At 38.2% G+C, this 21,786-nt stretch overlaps 1 protein-coding gene across 1 annotated transcript in view; it reads right to left on the bottom strand.

Annotated features, from left to right (window-relative positions):
- The window catches only part of Piwil2 (piwi like RNA-mediated gene silencing 2), a 76,805-nt gene extending 55,437 nt beyond the window's left edge, over positions 1-21,368 (bottom strand). Inside the window, exons 1-5 of the mRNA XM_003479354.2 lie at positions 21,135-21,368; positions 10,833-10,920; positions 10,559-10,697; positions 9,760-9,966; positions 8,756-8,866 (exon numbers count right to left, since the gene is read on the bottom strand). Coding sequence (XP_003479402.1) covers positions 8,756-8,866; positions 9,760-9,966; positions 10,559-10,697; positions 10,833-10,920; positions 21,135-21,326 — 737 coding nt within the window. The 5' untranslated portion in view covers positions 21,327-21,368. The remainder of the gene's footprint in view (positions 1-8,755; positions 8,867-9,759; positions 9,967-10,558; positions 10,698-10,832; positions 10,921-21,134) is intronic.
- Positions 21,369-21,786: the final 418 nt, after the last annotated feature.

The raw sequence follows: 21,786 nt of genomic DNA, 5'->3' as shown, positions 1-21,786 counted from the left end.
ATTCAAAACTGATGTGGGGGCCGGGGATTTAGCTCAGTGGTGTAAGGGCCTGCCTGGCAAGTGTGAGGTCCTGAGTTCGATCCTCAGTACAAACAAACAAACAATCCTGTTACAAAAGAAAAACTTAGTAGGGCTTGTGACAGTCCTGCCAAAAAGTAAAGGTGTGACAGCTCAAATGCTTCCTTGAGATGGCCTAGCCCAGCAGGCTCCTAGTGGTTAAGGCATAATGTGGTCCAGATTCATGGTTTGCTGATTTCTGTTTACAAAATGCTCTTACAAAAGGGAATTTCAAATAACCAATGCGACAACAACTAACCTTTAAAACTTCTAAAAATTCAACATTTGACTTTCACTAGCTGATAATAGGCTGGCTGCAGCATATCACTATCTCACTGGCTTTGTAGGGGGTCTTGATATCTGGTAGTGTAAATTTTCAAACTCCATTGTTTTTCAAAATTGTACAGGGATACTTGTTTCAAATTCGAGATTAATGTAACTCTGTTTATTTAGGTCCTTTCTGCTTTCTTAAGACAATTTTAGTTTTCAATACACTGACACTACACAGCTTGCTAAATTTCTTGAATTTGTCTCCAGAAGAAATTGTAAATTTACATACTTGGGAGGAAACTGAAAAACAACTTAGAGCAAGACTAGGGAAAAAGCAAGCCAACACAAATCAGCTGGTCCTCTACAGATCTGAAAGAGTTATTTAATAAAACTGCTGCTTTCTGCTCCTCTCACTATTTCTCACAGCCCCCCAGGCACTGAGCCTGGAGTTTGGCCCAGACAAGAAGTAAAAAAAATTGTTGCTTGTTTCAGGTTCAAGAGGAAATCCGGGTTATGTTTCAATCTCCTAGAAACACAGTTCAAATCTCCCTTGATTATTATATTGCTCAATTGGTTATTCTTCCCTTGCCAAAAACTGTAAAATCTATAAATAAAGAAAGGTTACCTAAGAATTTTGGGTCTTTTGATACTTATTAGAGAGGTGGGACACAGATTTGGCCTGCCCAAGCCACCCTGGTTTTTCCATTACCTGTGCACATGCTTTATGAATCAAAAGTTTACACTATACTGGTGCTCAGATCCCCAACAACAGCGGAGCCTCCAGCCCAGAGCAGGAGTACCACCTGCATTTTAGAGCCTAAGGTACCTAAATACAAAATGCAGTTTTCCATTTTCTCTATACCTTACCACAAAAAGTCTTTATAATCTTCAGGTCTAAAAATGATTAAATGTGCTCACAATTTGAATTTCAAACAAAAAAAGGGAGAGTTCACCTCATAATAGATTTCACTTGGCAGTATATACCATTTAAAATATTTAAATTCTAATAAGGACATAACTACTGCAGCAGAAATGTAATGCAATCAAATAAAGGCTAAAGAGTCAATTGGAAAGATCTTCATAAAAACACCAAGTCCAGTGCTAATGTGGGGTGGAGGGTATGCTTGTTTTTTTCCAGGAAAAGCTAAATGGTCTATCTGGGTGCCAGTGTGTGCTATCTGGCTGTATCATGTACCCAAACCCAGAAAAGGAGTTGATTTTACCTCTCAAGAAGTAGATGCTCAGTCCTATAACAGTGATGCCTTGGAGACCATGCCACAACTGACAGAAAGGGATGAAGCTAGAACCAATCTTAATTGATCCAAGATGACCAGAAGATGGTAACAAAAAAATTTTTTAAAGCTCTAAATAGATGATAGAAGTGCATGCTAAGTCCTATGGCAAAAATATGTTAATTATAGAGAAGATTTTGTCCCTCCCCAATTCTTTGAGATCTCTGCTAATTGACCTGTAACAAATCTAACTAGTCTATTTAAAATTACGAAATCTATAATTATAAAAATTTTATGTAATTCAATTTGGCTAAAATATATTTGAGTGCACTCTGATTGTGTAAGATGTTCGTCAGTCTGCCTGTGAATCTGTTTGTCCAGTCTGTTAAACTGCTGTTGGAAGTCAGTGAGCTAGTGACCACACACACATGTGGAGCCAACAGCACAAGTGCTTGTACAAGAGTGACCAAGTGGCACGGAGCCCCTGAGAAATGCCCTGAGGGCATGAGGTGCTGGATGTGACAGGTGATGTTCTAACCCCGAGGGTATGGGGTATAAGAAGTGAGCTAGTTCAGCAAAGGGGCATGAAATATCCCCAGGAATTTGGAGAGTTCTTGTGGACACTGATAACTCTGCATTTGTTTCTACATCTGTTTGAATCTGTACACAATGTCTGTCCATGTCTGTCTGTTTGTGAACAACTGTTCTTTTTGAGCTCAGCGTTTTCCTTTTTCTTTTGCATTTATAGATCATTTAATCAAGGTTTGAGGTATAGAATTACAAAACACGCCTCTGCCTGGGTTCCCAGTTAGTCAAAATGATGCTAAAATCAGTTGTGTAAATGTAATGTACATTGTTGCTTATCATAACTTGAAAGTCTCTCATTATTCAAAAATAATATGTTAAATGTTATGATTGAAGTTTTCGTAAGAAAAATTATTATAAAAATGATTAAACAAAAATTCCTTGGGGTTGGGTATTGTTAGACAGGGCTTCGATTGATGAATATGAAAGTGGCCACCTGATAACATTTACCAGCTCTTGTTTATTGATTGGAGGCCCCAGTAATCTCCATGGCCCTATGGGAGACACCTCAACTAAAGTTATATAAATATTATTGTGAAATGTTCACATTGGACATCATCAAAAGAAATAATACAATAAGGTTTTTGATTTTAAAATGCCCAAAGGTTTTCATATGTTTATGACAAATGATTGTTATTAGCCTCATCGTATATTTATGCATTCATGCCTCCAGATATATAGGTCTTCAAAAAATGTAAAACAGGGATTATTTATGGTGATAAAATTTTGGTTCAGATTCAGACCTCTGCCTTCAACAAATGCTTATGAAATCTACATCCCACTAATGTCAACAAGTTAGGTAAAATCTTTTATGTATTAGATAGGATGATTAACCAAAGAGGAGAAATTTGATGTCAAAATGAAAATTCAAGTGTGTTACAAAATATCATCTTGGTTTTTATGCTACAATGTTGTATATGGTTTGACTTTTAATTTTCTGTGTAAAATATGTAACTTAATATTCTACAGATATTCAAATGTTAAAACATTCATGGTTGTTAACAAAAATAACAGTTCTATTTTATGTTGTAAGATGTTTGATATTTAGATAAGATGATAATGCCGCTACCACATTGTACTGTTGTCAGTCTTTTCTTCTGGATGTTCAACAACTGAGGTTTGGAGACCAACAATTAGAGAGACAGATGGGCTAATAAGATAGCCAATATTTTGGCCCTAGCCCCCCAAGATCAATGAGGACCCAGGACATTAGAGAACCTCTGCTGCACCATTCTGTATTCAGTGAATCCATGGTCTTCTGATAAAGAAAATTGTTAGACCACTGAAGAAAGTGATCATGGGTGTGTGGTTTGTGTAAGGAGAGTCACCAGGAGCAAAAATCGCCCAAGCTTTCACAGAAAGCAACTTGGTCAAGCAATGGCCATATGACTCATCCAGATGACTGACACTGACAGAAGGACTAAGAGGTGCTATCGCTGGTTTCAAGGTATTCCTGAGGAGACTTAACTGACCTTCACAGATAACAAAAATTGACTGTATTTAAAATAGGTCTCATCTTAACTTGGTCTTGAACATCCTGCAGAAAATGTACAACTACTAGAGGTATATAAAATGATGCTAAAGTAATGTTATAAAAGAAACTCAAATCATTAATACCTTTTGGCAGTTGCCAGCTACACTGGTAGCTGACTGCTGTCACAGATTAATGGACTGCACACAGTTTCAATTGTGGAATGCAGTGACTTAAAATCTTTGGACTGCACTTAAAAAGATCTACTGAGCTCTCTAACACAGCTCCTCCAGCTTCAACTGATCACCCATCCTGTGCAACAATAAAACAAAAAAGAGGGATATGTAGGGAGTCTTTTAAGCTGGAGATTGATCACATGTGTGGGGCTAAAGCAAGCAAACCCAGAAAAAATAGAGACCAAAATAAACTAGGTAACCAAGTTGTTCTAGCACCAAGAAGACAAGGGGCCCAGGTGTGCCAGGCAAACAAGTTGCTAGGCAGTGGGTTTGAAATTGATATTCTTCTTTGGAGGGTATAAATAAACATGCTGCATTGGTTGAGCAGTTCCTTTCCTCTCATCAGGAGGGTAAGGGCTCCATCTGACCCCAGCTTTGTCTTTTCTTTATTTTTCTCATCCTCTGGTGGTCTTTAAACCCAAGAACCTCAGAAGCCACATGGGTCTGCATTTTGCTCATGACCAGGATTTACCTGAGACTGAAATAAGGGTGGCAGGCTAACTAATCTTGCCAAAGAAATTTCAAGGCAATCAAATGTTGAGGTGATGGCATGGCTAGTGTTGGGGGTTTTTAGCTAGATTTATGTTGAGAACCAGAACAAAAAGCTGACAGGATGATTCAAAATATTCTGAGTCTGGCCATAAAGGAACCTCCAACAAAGCTGTGGATCACAAAGACAGAGCAAAAGAGAAAGTGGTTACTGAAAAGCAAGAAAAGTCAAGTATTTCAGAAGAAGACAACAGAAAAGTTTCCATCATTTTCCTGAGCTGCTATATTTTTTAAATTTGTATCTGCTCTAGAGTCACTCAGCATTACTGTCACCATTGCCATAGTTATCTGAGAAATTATTTCTGATTTGATTTTTCTTGAGTCTCATTCATCTGCTTTGCTGTTATCACTTCAGAGAGTCCAGGTGGGTGCCTTTTGGATTGTCCCACCTCATCGCACACTGGATTTGCCTCTGGTGAACTGGAAGTCTGGGCTTGCACTTTAAGTGTCTTCTCATTTTCATGTTTTGTTTTAGTTTAATTCCTGGGTTGATGCTTATAAATTGCCTATGGTGAGTAGTTTTATTGTTAGGACTTAGAACCCTGAGAGAATGAATGACTGCGTCTCAGAGGTATCTTCGAGGTGTAGCTAGCTTTTGGATTTTGAATCTGCTGCAAGATCCTACCTCTTCAGTATATTGGGGATGAGAAGTTACTGCCTACTTGGCCCAGCTCCTGGTTGTTTGACACTAGTCCACAGTATTTTCTGTGATCTTTAGGCCATCTCAGTCTTGGTATAGCAGGAAGAACAGCTGGTTAGAAAAACTATGTTACTTTGGCTAAAATGGCATAATCATCAATAGCAACAGCATTAAATGCAGCCTAGAAAATGACAAACTGAGGTAACTATTCATTTGCTACCTTTAACCACATGAACGAGATTTGTGGTTCTGTAACAAAATTCAGACACACCAGAAAATTATATGCAGTATGTCAGTCCTCAATATGCCAATTTTTTCCTCAGGGAGAAAATCTGAAACGATTTGGGGGAAAAATAGAGAACCAGAAGAAGAGGAAGAGATTAGAAACAAAGGAGGATCATGCAACCTTTGAGAAACTGGTGAAGATGACAGAAAGAAAAAAGAGAAGGAAGAAATAAAAGGGAGAACAAAACTACCACAAAAAAATAAACTAGAAACCATGTTCACATACATTAGAAAAACAAGATCAAACAATCAAGAAAAAAAAGCGAGAGAAAACAAAAAAGAAGAAAATAAGAAAAAAATGTCAACTTCAAGGCATGTCTCTGCTTTACTGGTAGATAACATGGGCAAATAGAGCCTAGATTTGAGTTGACTCATCCCAGCAAGCTAGCAATAGCTTTATGGCAGAATAATGGATAATCCCAGCAAGCCTGTACCCTTACATTAGTTCCACTGAAGTTCAGGCTGGTTTCTGGCTGTGCGGTTGGAACCAGATTTGCTCAGCCTACAACAGTCAGTATGTACCCTGCTGGCTTGCACTTAGATCCCTGACCTGTTTCTAGGAGTCCTTAGATGGAGTCCAGCTGCAGCTGTTCCAAGCTCTGAGTTCAGTTGGCCCTGCTTCAATATGGTTACTGGCCAATGGCCCTCTCCTGGGGGACATATGAACCCAAATAATTCTCCAGCCACTGCCATTCACTGCATCCATTGCTCCATTCCCCTAGGTTGTTCCTGTGGAGGCCCCTGGGGTTACCAGTAGTCACTGTGTGTCTGCAGGTTCAAGCCATCCCTCCCACTCAATGAGTGCAGGCTCAGGGAGAAAGCACCTTCTCTTTCTTTGTTGAAATCTTTGCTCTCTCTGTGGGCTTCAATTATTGCCTCAGATCCTTCTTGGTCCCTGGGAAGCCCTGTCCCTCCTCCTTCTCTTTCTCATGTTGCTATATTCCAGTGTATGGACACCAAATTGTGGAGAGGCTCTTTCTCTGCTGCTCATTACTCCAACATCCCACATTTTTTTTTTTTTGAGCCCAAGTCTCACTATGCACCCTAGGTTGTTTTCAAACTTGGAATCCTGCCTCATCCTCCTGAGTTGTGAAATTACATGCCTTCTTGCTCCAACACTCCTCTCCTTTCCTTAGGTTCCACAACTTTAGAGGCTCTACTTCATTTTTTCTGGTACCTTCCATTCCCTGCCTCATGGGTCAACTCTCCTTTCATATCTGTGACAAATCAACCCTATTGTCCTCCTCAGTTATCATTCCTTTATCAATCTTAAAAACTTCTAGGACCAGCCACTCAGGACCCCTCCTGCTTCTCAGGATCTATTCCTATTCCCCAATAAATTTTTCTAGTCTAAAAGGAATCTTTAAATGAGTAGTCGATTCACTTGCTGTTTCTCCTGGTTTATGTTCTCCCTGGCTCCTTTAATCTTTTAGAGTTACTAGATTATCAAGAGTATTTTTGAAAGCAAATCCAGTAACATTTTTTACTGTAGTCAAAGTCAACCACTTTCTCCTCATCCAAATTGGTTCTTCGGTTACTCTTTATAACATGATTTCAGGCTATTTTTCTCTGAACCATTCCTCTCTTCTCTTTTATTCCACTTCATCTTATACCATCAATTAGTAGCTACTAAGACTTTATAGTATAGCCATTTTGAAAAACAGTATGGAAGTGCTTTAAAAAACTAAAAACAAAATTACCATATGATCTGACAACCTCACATACAGTCACATTCAGTCAAAGGAACTAATATCAGTGTTTAAAAACAGTCTTCCAATATTTATTTCAGCACTATTCATAACAGACAAGACATCACTGATAGACAAAGAAAATGTGTTGTATGTATAAATACACACAGTGGAATATTATATATTCTTTAAAAAGAAGGAATTCCTATCATTTGTGACAACATGGATCAATGTACAAGTCATTATAGTAGGTTGAATAAATCAGGCACAGAAAGACAAATACTATGTGACTCATTTAAAAAGGGACTCAAAAAACTTGAACTCATACACAGAGTAGAATGGTGGTTACCAGAATTTATGAGAGGGAGGAAAGGGGAGATGTTAATCAAAGGGTACAAAGTTTCAGTTAAATAAAAGAAAGAAGTTTTAGTGATCCATTGTACAGTATGGTGAACATGGTTAAAAATGTTTCCAAAAAATGATATGTTTCATATTTCAAAACTGCTAAGAGACCTTAAATGATCTCATCTCAAAAAAGTAGGTGAAGATGATTAGTTTGACTTACTCTTTCTACAATGTATACAAATATCAAAATATTATATTGTGTCCCATAGTTACATACAATAGCTATCAGTTTGAAAATCAGTCTTCCAACTTCTCATCTTCTTCACAAAATATCTAATCACTTTAACAATTTCAACTAAGAGGTCCCTTCATATCTTACAAAAAGAACAGACTAGTATGATTTCCTAATTTTAAGAAGATATAACAGCCACATGTGGTGTTGCACACCTGTAATCCCAGCACTCAGGAGGCTGAGGAAGGGTGGCTGTGAATTCAAGGCCTGGCTAGGCTAAGTATAGTGAGGTCTAGGCCAACCTGGATTACAAAGTGAGATCCTGTCTCAAAAACCAAAAATAAATGGTATAATAAACCATCCTCAAATTTAACTCTAAACTTTTGCTGGAGAGATGTCAATTTTGGTTACAATGACACCATCAGGGAAGGATCCAAGATACGGATCCTATACCACAATGAGAAAAGTTTAAGAATAAGAATACAAAATTATACACATAAAATAAGTCAGAAGACCATGCAAGGGACCCAAGATCCAAGCATCAAAAGGGCTTGAACTTAAACTTCATTAATTTCACATTAAATACACTTCTGGCTTCATGCATAAACTCTTACCTATTAAACTCTGACTTGGTGATACCGCTAAAAACAATCATACACAAATGTTAATCTGTTGGGTAGTGGTGCATGCATGTAATCCTAGCACTCAATAGGCTGAGGCAGGAGGATTACAGTGAGTTTGAGGCCAGCCTGGGCTACATAAGGAAGTTCAAGGCCAGCCTTCACTATGCAGTGAGATTGTTTTTAAAAAGAAACAATAAAAGATTAATTTTAGGGTCAGATGATTCCTGTAGTCTCAGGAGCCGGGAGACTGAGGTAGCAGGATTACTGTGAGTTTGAAGCCAACCTTGGTTACATAGTAAGTTCAAGGTTAGCCTGAACTATATAGTGAGACTCTTTCAAACAAACAAACAAACTATATATATATACACACACACACACACACACACACACATATATATATTAAACTTCTAGCCAGGATCTGAGCACAAGTATAATTGCATGAAAAGGCTCACCAGGAATTTTGCAGAATAGTATCAGTTATTCCAAGGGAAACAGATCATTCCTGTCCTCTGGAAAGTGAACAATAGAAAAGCCGTAAATACCTGAAAGTCACATGATACTGATAAACTGCTTCATTATGACACTGTATTTTGATGAGATTCAGTCCCAAAGATTGAGGCGTTCCTCTTGATCCTTGCTTCACAAAATGCTCTCTGGAAAATAACAAAACACAAAAGCATCAGCTGAGTATAATGCTGTGTGCCTGTAGTCCCAGCTACACAGGAAGATTTCTTGAGCCAACCTGGAGAAAATCAAAAAGAAAAAGCACCCACATACCATATATCCAAAAGCAAAAACCAACCAATTGACCTACACCACACCAACAATAAAAAGATTGAGGAAAGTAATATTTTTTACACTTTGCATAAACCAAGAACCAAGATATATACAACCAAGGTTTGATAAAAATGAGATAAATCCTTGGCAATATCTAATTAAACAGGTAATGCCCCTCAATCTGCCCTAGCAATAGCACTGGAATAAACAAGACCAGCTAACTAAGAACAAAGAATTAATTATTTCTATTTGTTTTGGTTTTTTGAGACAAGGTTTCCTATGTAGTTCAGGATGGCCTTGAATTCACTATGTAACCCAGGTTGGCCTCTGTCCTCCTGTCTCAGTCTCCTGAGTGCTGAAATTATGGGTGTGGGTCACCATGACTAGCTATAGAATTGGTTTTATAGAAAAAGAAGAAATGGCATATTACTCCTAAATGGCTACAATATGACAAAGAACTGCCTGCCTGAAATGGGAGAGAAATGACAAGCTATGAGTTTACTCTCTGCTAAGTACTACTGGATATATTCACTCTTAAACCCTCTGTACTTCACCAGAAATGTCCCACCTCTCCAACAATTTCTCCACTGGCAAAAACAAAAAACAAAAACAAACAAACCCACTCTGCATCCTCCCTGTTTCACAAGGAGGACTTGGGTCACTGCAGTCAGTGTTCACAGCACTATACATTAGGTCAATCACAGAGATCTAGAGGCTCTTCCTGCCCCTCCGACATCCCTCCAAAGAGCAGGCGGCGCTCCTGACTTACTTCTCCTTATGTTCCACAGTTGGGCCAGCAGGGAGATCTGGAGAGTGTGGCGAGGACCTGGGCAGAGGCAGTGGTGGTGACAGCTTCTGGGGGTTCCAGGCAGTCAGGCCAGGTGCCTGAAGGGGCTTGTTTACTCCTCTGCCTATACCACCAGCCATTCTTCCCAGAGGTAATGAAGCAACATCTGAACTCCCTCTTCCAAGAACTCTGAAATGGAACAAAGGGAGGCAAGTCAGAACTTTCATAGTCATGCTTTTTATACAAGCTTCATCTTCCCACAAGTCTGCATTTTCCTCAGTCTTGCTTTGTTTTGTGAGAAAGGGTCTCACTATGTAGTTCAGCCTGGCCTTGAACTTGCTGTGTGTCCCAGGTAGCCCTGAACTTGCAACAACTCTCCTGCCTCAGTCTCTAGAATGCCAGGCTTATTGGCATGCATACTTCCATTCTCTTTCTGAAGAAGTCAGTTAAAGATAGTCAGCATAACTTTGGGATTCTTTCAGATTCACCTCTCATTCACAATGGCTATTGATAATAATTTTTAGAGCCTCTTCCACAGCAGAGTTGGGGGGAATGTGACTCATCCAGGTTAAAGAGCCTCTTCAATCAAGGAAGCTTATTAAAAGGGCAAATAAATTTGTTAATATCCCAGTGGAGTACTCATTGCCTGAGTCAGTGGCAGTTGACTACTCCTGGAAAATGTCCTTGGAAACTCTTGATTGCTTGTATGGTAACATGCCCTTCCTAGAACCTCTCTTTCCACCTGGGATTGATGGTTGCATGGGACGGGGACTTGACTCACCTGTTCCAACCCACAGAGGCCTCTGCCACCTTGCTATCCCCAGCTGCCAACACCAGAGCATCAGGAAAAGTGGGGCGGGGTTCTTCTTTGTCCTTGCGTACCATGTTAGCTGACAAGCCTCGACCTAAAATACCTCTACCTGAAAGAACCAAACCTCAGCTATAACTATGAGTCAAACATGTTTCTAAGTACAATTACTTTTCTAAAGATAAACAAAATAGATTTTAAAAACCTATATATATCACCACAGTCCTCAAGTTTATTTTCCACATACCTAAAGAAAGCACTTCTCGTTTTGGAAGATTCGGGGACATCATCTCAAGGCCCATGCCTCGGAACATGGATACCAAACCCATACACTCCTGGAAAGGCAATGAATAAAGTTATTCTAAAATGTAGTTTAAAATCCCAAATATGCTAAATATTAAAAAAAGAAACAATAAATCTGCTAGAAGATATAGTAGGTAAAACTCTTGAAGACATTGGTGTAGGCAAAGATTTTATGAACAAAAACCCCGATAACACAGGAACTGTCAGAAAGAATCAACACTGGGATCTCATCTTACTAAAAAGCTTTGCACAGCAAGAGAAATCACCAACAAAGTGAAGATACAACCCACAACATGGGAGAAAATGTTTCCCAGCTGTTCCTCAAACAAAGGATTATTATCAAAAACATAGAAAGAACTAAAAAAATCAGTCCTCCCAAATTTTAAAAACCCAATTCAAAAATAGGCAGCTGAGATGAATACATGCTTCTCAGATGAAGAAATACAAACAGCAAATAAATATGTGAAAAAAATGTTCAACATCACTAATCATTCAAAACATACAAATTAAAACAACATTGAAATTTCACCTCACCCTAGACAGAATGGCTACTATCAAGAAATCAAGTAATAACAAATGCTAGAGGGGATGTGGGCAAAAAGGAACCCTTCTCCACTGTTGGTGGAAGTGCAGACTGGTGCAACCACTGTGGAAAACAGTGTGGAAATTCCTAAAAAAACTAGAACTGGAGATCCTATTTGACCCAGCTATTTCCTTTTGAGAATCTTCCTGAAGAATTAAAAACAAGCAATATATGGGGTCCCATGTTCATAGCAACACAATAGCTAGATCTTGGAAACAACCTAAATGTCCATCAACTCAGGAATGGATAAAAAAGATGTGGCACCTTTATATAATGGAGTACTACTCAGTCATAATAAAGGACAAACTTGAGACTTTTATAGGTAAATGGATGCAATTTGAGACCATACTCATGTTTACACATCAGTTTACACAAGTTTACATGAGTACACATGTAAACTCATGTTTACACACATGTGTAAACATCGTATTGTCTCTCTAGTGTGAGAAACTGAAAGAAACTGTGTGTGTGTGTGTGTGTGTGTGTGCACGCGTGCGTGTATGTGTGTGTTTATACTACTGATTTCTCTGAGGTCACTGAAGAGAAAGGTTTGCACTGGTACTGTTCAGACAACTGAATACAGATAATCTTGTACCTGGATGACAGATTTGGGGATAGCAATGTGCAATGTATATACCATTGCTGTCCCCTGATTGTTGTGTTTTGAAATTTTGTGGTGTTTTTTCTCTTTGAAAAAAAATGGATTTGAACAAAAAAAAACCCAGATCTAAAGAAATCCTCATCATTTTTGTTTCTAAAAAACTTCTTGCCTCAATCTCCTTGAGTCCCACAGTTTATCTGGCATATGTATTCCCATTGTAATGTTCTGCTACTCTCAAATAAATACTATTTTTTGGAAAAAATAAAATAAAACCCAAATCACAATGGCTGTTTTGACACCCTGGTAAACATAAAAATCAGTCTTCAGGAATGGACATGGTGGCACCCACCTGTAATCAATTCCTGCTCTTGGAAAGCTCAGGCCAGAGGACTACTGTAAGTTCAAGGCCACCCTGGGCTACATGAGTTCAAGGCTGGCCTCAATTGCATAGTAAAACACTGCCTCCTCAAAAAAAAATCAGTTTTCAAAATCTATAAATGTTAAAAAAGAATACAAATATTTTATAAAAATCTGTTTCAGGAGACTCCCAGGGAAGATGGTGGAATGGTAAGCAGCAAATAAAGAGCCCCTCCAAGATTTGGTGTCCACACACTGCAATTTAGCAACTCAAGGATGATAAGAAGGAAGGAAGTGGGTCCCCAAGACCCAAGAAGTATCTGAAGCAAGAACTAATGCCCAAAGGAAAGCAAAAAGAGAAAATTCAATGAGAAGGAGGCATGTGACACCATCTCCCTGAGTCTGAACTCACTGCATGGGAAGAGCAGTTCAAACCTACAGACACATGGCAAGTAGTGGCAACGCCAGAGGCCTCCATGGAGAGACACAGCAGAGCAACAGAGTAGTGGACGCCATGGACTGCACTAGCTGGCAAGTGGAGTTGATTCAATAGTCCCAAGGGAGAGGATGATTGGCCAGAAGCCATCTTGGGAGACAAGCCAAATGAGAATGGAACTCAGAACAAACTGCTGGCTCCATCTAGCAGCTCCCAGCTGACTTCAAGCCCTCAGAAGGTGTGCTGATTGCTGCAGGCTGAACAGGGCTGGTTCCACCCTCATAGCCAGAAACCAGCCTGATCTCCAGGGGAATTAAAGGCTCATTGAGACTCTCCACTACCCTGCTATATAGCTATTGTTGGTTTCCTGGGATAAATCAACACAAATCTGGACTCTGTCTCTGCACACTGTCTACCATTGATAGCAGAGATAAACCTTGAAGTTGACATTTTTTTCTCTTTTTTTGTTTTTTGCTGTTTTGGGGATTCAATTTTTTTTTCCTTTTCATTGTATGATTTTGTTTTCATGAGTGTGAATATGGTTTCTAACTTCATTTTTTTGTATAGTGTTCTTGTGTTCTGTTTCTTTTTTGTTTTTTCCTTTTCTCTTTCCCTCATGTCTTCTGAATAGAGTTTCTTGAAGTCTGTGTGATCCTCCTTTGTCCTCCAGCCTTGCTTCTAATTTGTTCCTTTTCTTCTGGTTCTCTTTTTTCCCTCAAAATCCTTTCAGATTTTCTCCCTGAGAAAATTAGCATATTGGAGACTTACTGCATACAATTTTCTGGTGTGTCTGAATTTTGTTACAGAACCACAAATCTTGTTCATGTGGTTAAAGGTAGCAAATGAATAGTTACCTCAGTTTGTCATTTTCTAGGCTGCATTTAATGCTGTTGCTATTGATGATTATGCCATTTTAGCCAAAGTAACATAGTTTTTCTAACCAGCTGTTCTTCCTGCTATACTAAGACTGAGATGGCCTAAAGGTCACAGAAAATACTGTGGGCCAGTGTCAAAGAACCACGAGCTGGGCCAAGTAGGCAGCAACTTCTCATTCCCAATATACTGAAGAGGTAGGATCTTGCAGCAGATTCAAAATCCAAAAGCTAGCTACACCTCGAAGATACCTCTGAGACGCAGTCATTCATTCTCTCAGGGTTCTAAGTCCTAACAATAAAACTACTCACCATAGGCAATTTATAAGCATCAACCCAGGAATTAAACTAAAACAAAACATGAAAATGAGAAGACACTTAAACAAAGTGCAAGCCCAGACTTCCAGTTCACCAGAGGCAAATCCAGTGTGCAATGAGGTGGGACAATCCAAAAGGCCCCACCTGAACTCTCTGAAGTGATAACAGCAAAGCAGATGAATGAGACTCAAGAAAAATCAAATCAGAAATAATTTCTCAGATAACTATGGCAATGGTGACTGTAATGCTGAGTGACTCTAGAGCAGATACAAATTTAAAAAATAGAAGAACTCAGGAAAATGATGGATACCATGGACTGTACCATGAATTCCCACCATAGAAAATAAATGAAAACAGATTCAAGCAGATATCCAGGAGCAGAAATTCCTGCAGAATAAACCAATGTGAGGACAGAATTTTAGACAGCGAATACAGGCTTGTGGTTAGTGAAGAGGAAAAGGAAGATTTTAAAAATAAAGGACCACAAGAAATGAATACAGCAGCTGGAATTGAAATTGTCCCATGCATATTATCAAATGATAGTATATGAAACTGGAACTCAATGGCAAAAGAAATCATAAGAACTTCATAAACACATGGAAATTAAATAACACCCTCCTGAACAACCAGTAGGTCACAGTGAAATTAAAGAAGAAATTAGACAGTTTCTACAACCAAACAATAATGTTCTACCATATCAGAACTTATGTGATACAATGAAAGCAATCCCATGAGGGAAATTTACAGCAGTGAATATCCATATCAGGAAAACAAGACATCACAAATAAACAACAGTGTTGAACCTTAAGCTTCTAGAAAAAGACTTGGTGAAGCCTGAAGCTTGTATGAGGGAGGACATTATAAAGATCAGAGCTGATGGGGGCTGGGGATTTAGCTCAGCGGCATAAGCGCCTGCCTTGCAAGCAGGCAGTCAGTTGTGAGTTCGATCCCTGGTACCAATAAAAAAAAAAAAAAAAAAAAAAAGATCAGAGCTGAAATGAATGCAATGGAGACTAAGAAAACAATACAAAGAATCAATCAATTGAAGAGTTGATTCTTTGAAAGATTAAATAAAATTAACAAAGTTTTGATAAACTAATCAAAAAAGGAAAGAAAAGACTCAAATCCACACAATTAGAAATGAAAAGGGTAAAATAAAATCCCAAAGGATCCTGTAGAAATCCAAAAAATTATCTATACCTACTTTGAGAACTTGTATTCTACTAAGCTGGAAAACGCAGAAGAAATGGACAGATTTCTAGATACATATGAATTTCCAAAGCTGAATCAAGATGATATAAAAATCTTAAATCAGTATCAGCCCACAAAACTGAAGATGTAATTAAAAATCTACCAACAAAGACAAGCCCAGGTTCTGACAGATTCACTGCTGAATTCTGTTGTTTTTTTCCTTTTTGTCGATTTTTTGTTGTTGTTGCTGTTACTGTTGTTATTGTTTTGAGACAGGTTATTGCTATGCACTGGTCTTGAACTCAGTGATCCTGTCTCAGCCTCCCAAGTGCTGGATTACAGGTTTGGGCCACCATGCCGGGCTTCACTGCTGAATTCTTCAAGAAATTTTATTTATTTATTTATTTATTTATTTATTTATTTATTTTTGAATCAGGGATTGAATTCATGAGCTTGTACTTGCCAGGCAGGCCTTTGTGGCATTGTGGTCCTTCATTCATTCATTCATTTATTCTCGTGCGTTTTTGAGGTAGGGTTTCACTATGTAGTTGAGGCTCACCTTGACTTATTTTGTAGCCTACGATGGCCTCAAACTCACAACGATCCTCCTACCTCAGCCTCCTAAGTACTGGAATTACAGGTGTGTGCTACCATGCCCAGCCTCTATAAAAACTGAGAGAAGACCTAACATCACTACTTCTCAAACTCTTTAATGAAACTGAAAGGAAAGTAACACTCCTAAAGACATTCCTGGAAGCATTACTCTGATACCATAACCAGAGATAGACCCAACTAAAAAGACAATTACAAGTCAATCTCCCCAATGAATACAGATCCAAAAATCTTCAATAAGATACTGGCAAACAGAACGCAGCAAATCATCAGGAAGATTATATACTAGGACCAAGTAGGATTCATCCCAGGACTACAAGGATTGTTCAACATATGCAAATAAATAAATGTAACACATCATATTAACAGAAACAAGGACAAAAACCATATGATCATTTCAATAGATGTGTTTTTTGACAAAGTCCAATACCCATTTATGATAAAAATCCTACAAAATTGGAGTAGGTAAAAGGCATCTATGACAAACCAATAGCCAACATCACACTGAATGGACAAAAACTGAAAACTTTTACTCTAAAATCAGGAACAAGACAAGGATGTCCACTATCACCACTCTTATTCAATATAGTTTAGATAGTTTAGCCAGAGAAATTAGACAAGAGAAAGAAATAAAAGAAATAATGATAGGAAAGGAAGAAGTTAAATTATCATTATTTGTGGATGACATGAAACTCTAAAAAGACCCCAAACACTCCACCCAAGGTCTTCTAGATTTAATAACCAAATTCAGTAGAGTAGCTGGATACAACATCAGCACTCAAAAAGTAGCCTTCCTATACATGAATAAGAAACTCACTGAGCAAGAAATTAGGAAAAAAACACCTTTCACAATAGCAACCAAAAAGTGAAATATCTAGGAATCAATCTAATGAAGAAAGTAAAAGCCCTCTCTATTGAAAACTACAGCACTCTGAAAAAGGAGGTTGATGAGGATACCAGAAAATGGGAAAAAAATCCCTTGTTCTTGGATAGGAAGAACCAATATAGTCAAAACAGCCACACTTCCAAAATTTTTATACAGATTATGCAACTCTGATTAAAAATTCCAACAGCAGTGGGGCTGGGGATTTAGCTCAGCAGCATAAGCGCCTGCCTTGCAAGTGGGCAGTTGTGAGTTCGATCTCTGGTACCAATAAAAATAAAAAATTAAAATTAAAATTTTAAAAATTCCAACAGCAAATCTCATACAATTAGAGAAAAAAATACTAACATTCATTTGGAACCAGAAGAAACTTAAGAATAGCAAAAGCAATTCTTGGCAACAATGGCAAGGTAGGGACCATCACAATCTCAGACTTGAAATTATACTACAAAGCTAGTATAATAAAAAAAAAACAGCATAGTAGTGGCAAAATAAAACAGACCCAAGAATCAATAGAACAGATTAAAAGATGCAGAAACAACTCCAGACATACTTATTGAACACATACACTGGAAGGCTAAACGTTGCTGGAAAAACTGGTTCTCTACATGCCCATGATTATAATTAGAACATATCTTTAACCATGTACTAAACTGAAATAGGAATGAATCAAAGACCTAAATATTAAAACAGAAACATTAAATCTAATGGAGACAGAATAGGTAAAACTCAGTGTAGGCAAATATTTTTATAAACAAAACCTCAGTTGCACAGGAACTATCATGAAGATTCGACAACTGGGATCTCATCATATTAAAACACTTTTGCACAGCAAAATAAACAACAGAGGTAAGAGACGATCCACAGTGTGGGGAAAAAATTCTTGCCGTCTGTTCCTCAAAGAAAGAATTACTATCTGGAATATTGTTTGTGGTTTGTTTAAATGTCCCCTCAAAGCCTCATGCAGTCATGGGAGGTGGGCCTTTCTAGAGCAGTTGAATCTAGCGTTTGTGATTCATTCATTGTCTAGTGCTGGGATTGGCAGTGTGCGTGTTTTATCTGTCCAAGGGTATAGTCAGCATACAATATAGAGAGGGAGGAAGCTATACCCACCTTTTCCCTTTTCACTCTTGTCGTTTGTGGCAGCCATGAACGTTTGCCCCTTAGCCATTTCACCCTGTCTTGGAGGCAGCTGAGTATGGACTGAAACTTCCAAAAACTAAACTAAACAACCCTTTCCATTCTTCATTTTTGGCATCAGGTATTTTGTCTCAGCAACAAGAGAAAGGTAACCAAGACAGCTATATAAAGAACTGAAAAAAACAAAACAAAAAAACCCCAGATCCCCAAATATGAAGACCCACAAATATGAAGACCCAATCTAAAAATGGGCATCTGGCTTGAATACATATTTCTTGGATGAAGAAGTACAAACAGAAAAAAAAATATGAGAAAATGTTCAAATCACCAGTCATTTGAGAGAGACAAATTAAAACAACTCTGAGATTCCATCCTACCCCAGAAAGAATGGCTATTATCAAGAAATCAACCAATAACAAAATGCTGGTGGGGCTGTGGGGAAAAAGAAACCCTTCTCCAACTGTGGGTGGAAGTGTAGACTGGCATCTTCCCAAAAGAATTAAAAGCATATACCACAGCAATATACGCACACTCATGTTTATAGTGGCACATTTTGTAATAGTCAAGACTTGGAAACAGCTCAAATGCCCATCAACTGGTGAAAGAATAAAGAGCACATGGGGTTTTTTTATACAATGAAGCACTAATCTGCCATAAAGAAGGATAAGCTCAAAACATTTCTAAGTAACTGGATATACTTTGAGACCATACTCTTAAGAGAAATAAATCAGACACAGGTGCTTAAATATTGCATTGTTTCTCTGATATGAGAAACCAAAAGTGTAAATAAGGACCAAAATGTATGTTAGATATTGTGAAATAGGAAGAAAATGTTCAAATGGTGAGGGAAAGAAAGGTAGGGGGAAGGGAAAGGAAAGAAGGAAAAAAGTAAAAAAGATGAAAAAAGGAAAAATAGAAACAGAAGTTTTGTAAATAAGGAAAGGAAGAGGGGTTGAAGGGAGGGTAGAGGAATAAAGAAAAAAAAGGCCCAAGTTACATCATGTACAGGTACACACTCTCTATAGTGAATGTGATCATTATATATGTCTAAAATATACCAATAAAATCTGATAAGAAAACACTTTTTTTCTTTTTTTTTTTTTTTTGTCTTTTTCCTTATTATCAGTACCGGAGATTGAACTCATGACTGCCTGCTTGCAAGGCAGGCGCTTATGCCGCTGAGCTAAATCCCCAGCCCCCAAGAAAACATTTTTTTCAGGCTCATTAGTAGAGTATGGCCCTGCAAAAAAACCTTTTTTTCAACTTATAATCACATCTGATTACTTCATTAGATTTTTTGTTGTTGTTTCTGTGTTGAGACAGACATCTTGTTAATTAGTTCAGGCTGGCCTTGCATGCACTGTGTGGCCCAAAGTGGTCTCAAACTCACAGCAATTCTCCTGTCTCAGGCTCCCAAGTGCTGGGATTACAGGGGTGCACCACCATACCTGGCACTACATTAGATTTTTAAGCCCAATTTTGTATCATAAGTATAGTTAGAAGCCTATGATATAAAATTGGGTATGGTGCAGCATGCCTACAATTACAGCACTTAAAAGACTGAGTCAGAAGGATTCCAAGTTCAATGTCAGCCTGAGTAACATAGGGAGTTTAAGGTCACCGAGAACTACATAGTGAGACCTTGTCTCAAAGAAATGAAAAAGAATAAGAGGGCAAGGGAGAAGAAGAAGGAAAAGAAGGGAGGAGGAAGAAGAAAAAAAGAAAAAGAGAAAAAGGAGCAGCAGCAGCAGCCATTGCCACTCATGATTTACCAAGGTATAGTGGTGCTCACTTGTAATTCCAACACTCTGGAAAGCTAAAACAGAAGGATTACAAGTTCAAGACCAGCCTTGGCACCTCAGTAAGACCTTGTCTCAAAAAAATGTTTTTAGCCAGGTGTGATGGCCAACACCTATGATCCCAGCACTCGGGAGGCTGAGACAGGAGGATCATTATGAGTTTGAGACCAACCTGAGCTATAAAGTGAGTGAGCTCAAGGCTAGCCTGAACTGCATAGTGAGATCCTATAAAGGGCTAAAGATGTATCTTAGTACAAAGGTAGGCCCTGGGCTCAATTCCCAGTACTGCACACATACATGTACATGCATACACACAAGTTCATGATTTAATGTGCAGTGTAACAAAATGCAAGAGAAAAGAATTACCTTTTCCATTGTTCTAATTTACTCCCAAGATAACAGGGAATAAGTATGCTGCTTAATAAATTTTCAAGGAAGCTAGAGCATTTAGATTATCAGAGGTTTAGTTTTTTTCTTTTTCTTGGAAGTATTGGGGATTGAATTAAGAGCCTTACATAGTCTAGGCAAGCCCTCCACCATTAAGCTACATCCCCAGCTCTTTCTTATTATTTATTTTGAGACAGGATCTGAATTTTTCACACTGGCCTTGACCTGTAAATCTTTCAGGTTCAGCCTCCCAAGTAGCTGGGATTACAGGTATATATGACTGAACCTGTTTTTTGTTTTATTTGTCTTTTTTTAAAACAGTCCAAAAAAACTACTAGTATTTTCGTATGGTAACCTTGAAACTTTACTACTGTTATACTAATTAGGGCTACAATATGAATAAAAGCTATCTGTATGTAAGTAATTATTCTAAATGAAATACACAATTACTGTCGCTCATTTTGCTTCCTAGAAAACATCACATCTGACACTGTCAATACTAATTAAAATGCATTATTAGGTTCTGTCTGTATGTGCACTTTACTAATTATAAACACTATTCTTAAAATTACTATATAATTAGGACATTAAGAACACACATTCACATTGCAATAGTTAATTGCTAAAGACATCTTTTTCTTTAAGATTTGCCCAAAGAGCTTTTGAAAGGAAGAAATCTAACAGTTTTACCCCAGATGTAGCAGTTATTGCCAATACCATGAAGCCCAATCAGGATGAAAATGTCAACACTTAGACAAAAACAACAGGTACCACTGAAACCATTCAATTATGGATGGGTAAATGGATGGATGGATAGACAGACAGACCTAGAAGACCGACCTAAAGTGCTTATCCAAGTCCATATAGTGTTTTATGAGGTAGTTTTCTAGACTTACAGTTTTAGGATTTGAACTGTATACCAGTAAGACAAGTACTTGTTGAAAACAAACCAAAAAATGCCTTGGTTTTGTACAGGGCTTCCCAGATTTTTAAGCCTTTTGAAATTCATTACTGCTGATCAGAAAGTAAGTTGTATATTACTTCTGTGCAACCAGATGAGCTCTTACCCTTTGTGCTGGCTGATTCTGCATGCCGAGTGCATCTGGCTTTCCAAACACATTGCCTCTGCCTGTAGATGCTGCTCTTCCCAGAGCTAAGTTCAAAGGTCTAGGAGCTTGTGGCCAACAGCCTGGCATCCTCACACACTGAGATGGGTGGACAGGAGCATGGCCCCTGAATGGTGGGCGGACAGGATCCATCGAAAATCTATAGAAGACCAGGTATTGAACCTGTCCTGGTTAAATACCTGCAAACAACTTTTAAAAATTAGATTCCCATGTATTTTCCTTCTTATTCAAGAAATACAAACTCACAAAGCATAAAAAAATAGTTACTTTGCCAGTGATACGATCAGCCTTCTATAACATATGCACTTTAAAAGCTTCTATTTGAGCCTGAAAAATTCTAAACACCTTCCGTTATAATACCCTTAGAGGCCCAAGCCTTCCAATTTCCTCTAAAAATTACATTTTCTACCCAAATAGCCATTTTCTACCCAAATAGCCTATCAGAGAATGAGTCCTATAAATTAACCATCTGTTGTAGAGGGAAGTAATTTTATAAATGGGGATGATTTTGGTTAATAAACAAGGGCTGAGGATATAGCTCAGTAGCACAGTGCCTGCCTGGCAATCACAAGGTCCTGAGTTTGACTTATGG

The sequence above is a fragment of the Cavia porcellus genome, unplaced genomic scaffold (assembly GCF_034190915.1).
Source record: "Cavia porcellus strain 051 isolate PalLab524CR breed Dunkin Hartley unplaced genomic scaffold, mCavPor4.1 scaffold_24, whole genome shotgun sequence".
Lineage (NCBI taxonomy): Eukaryota > Metazoa > Chordata > Mammalia > Rodentia > Caviidae > Cavia > Cavia porcellus.
The sequence above is the reverse complement of the archived record's forward strand: the minus strand, read 5'-3'. Positions and strand labels throughout refer to the sequence as shown.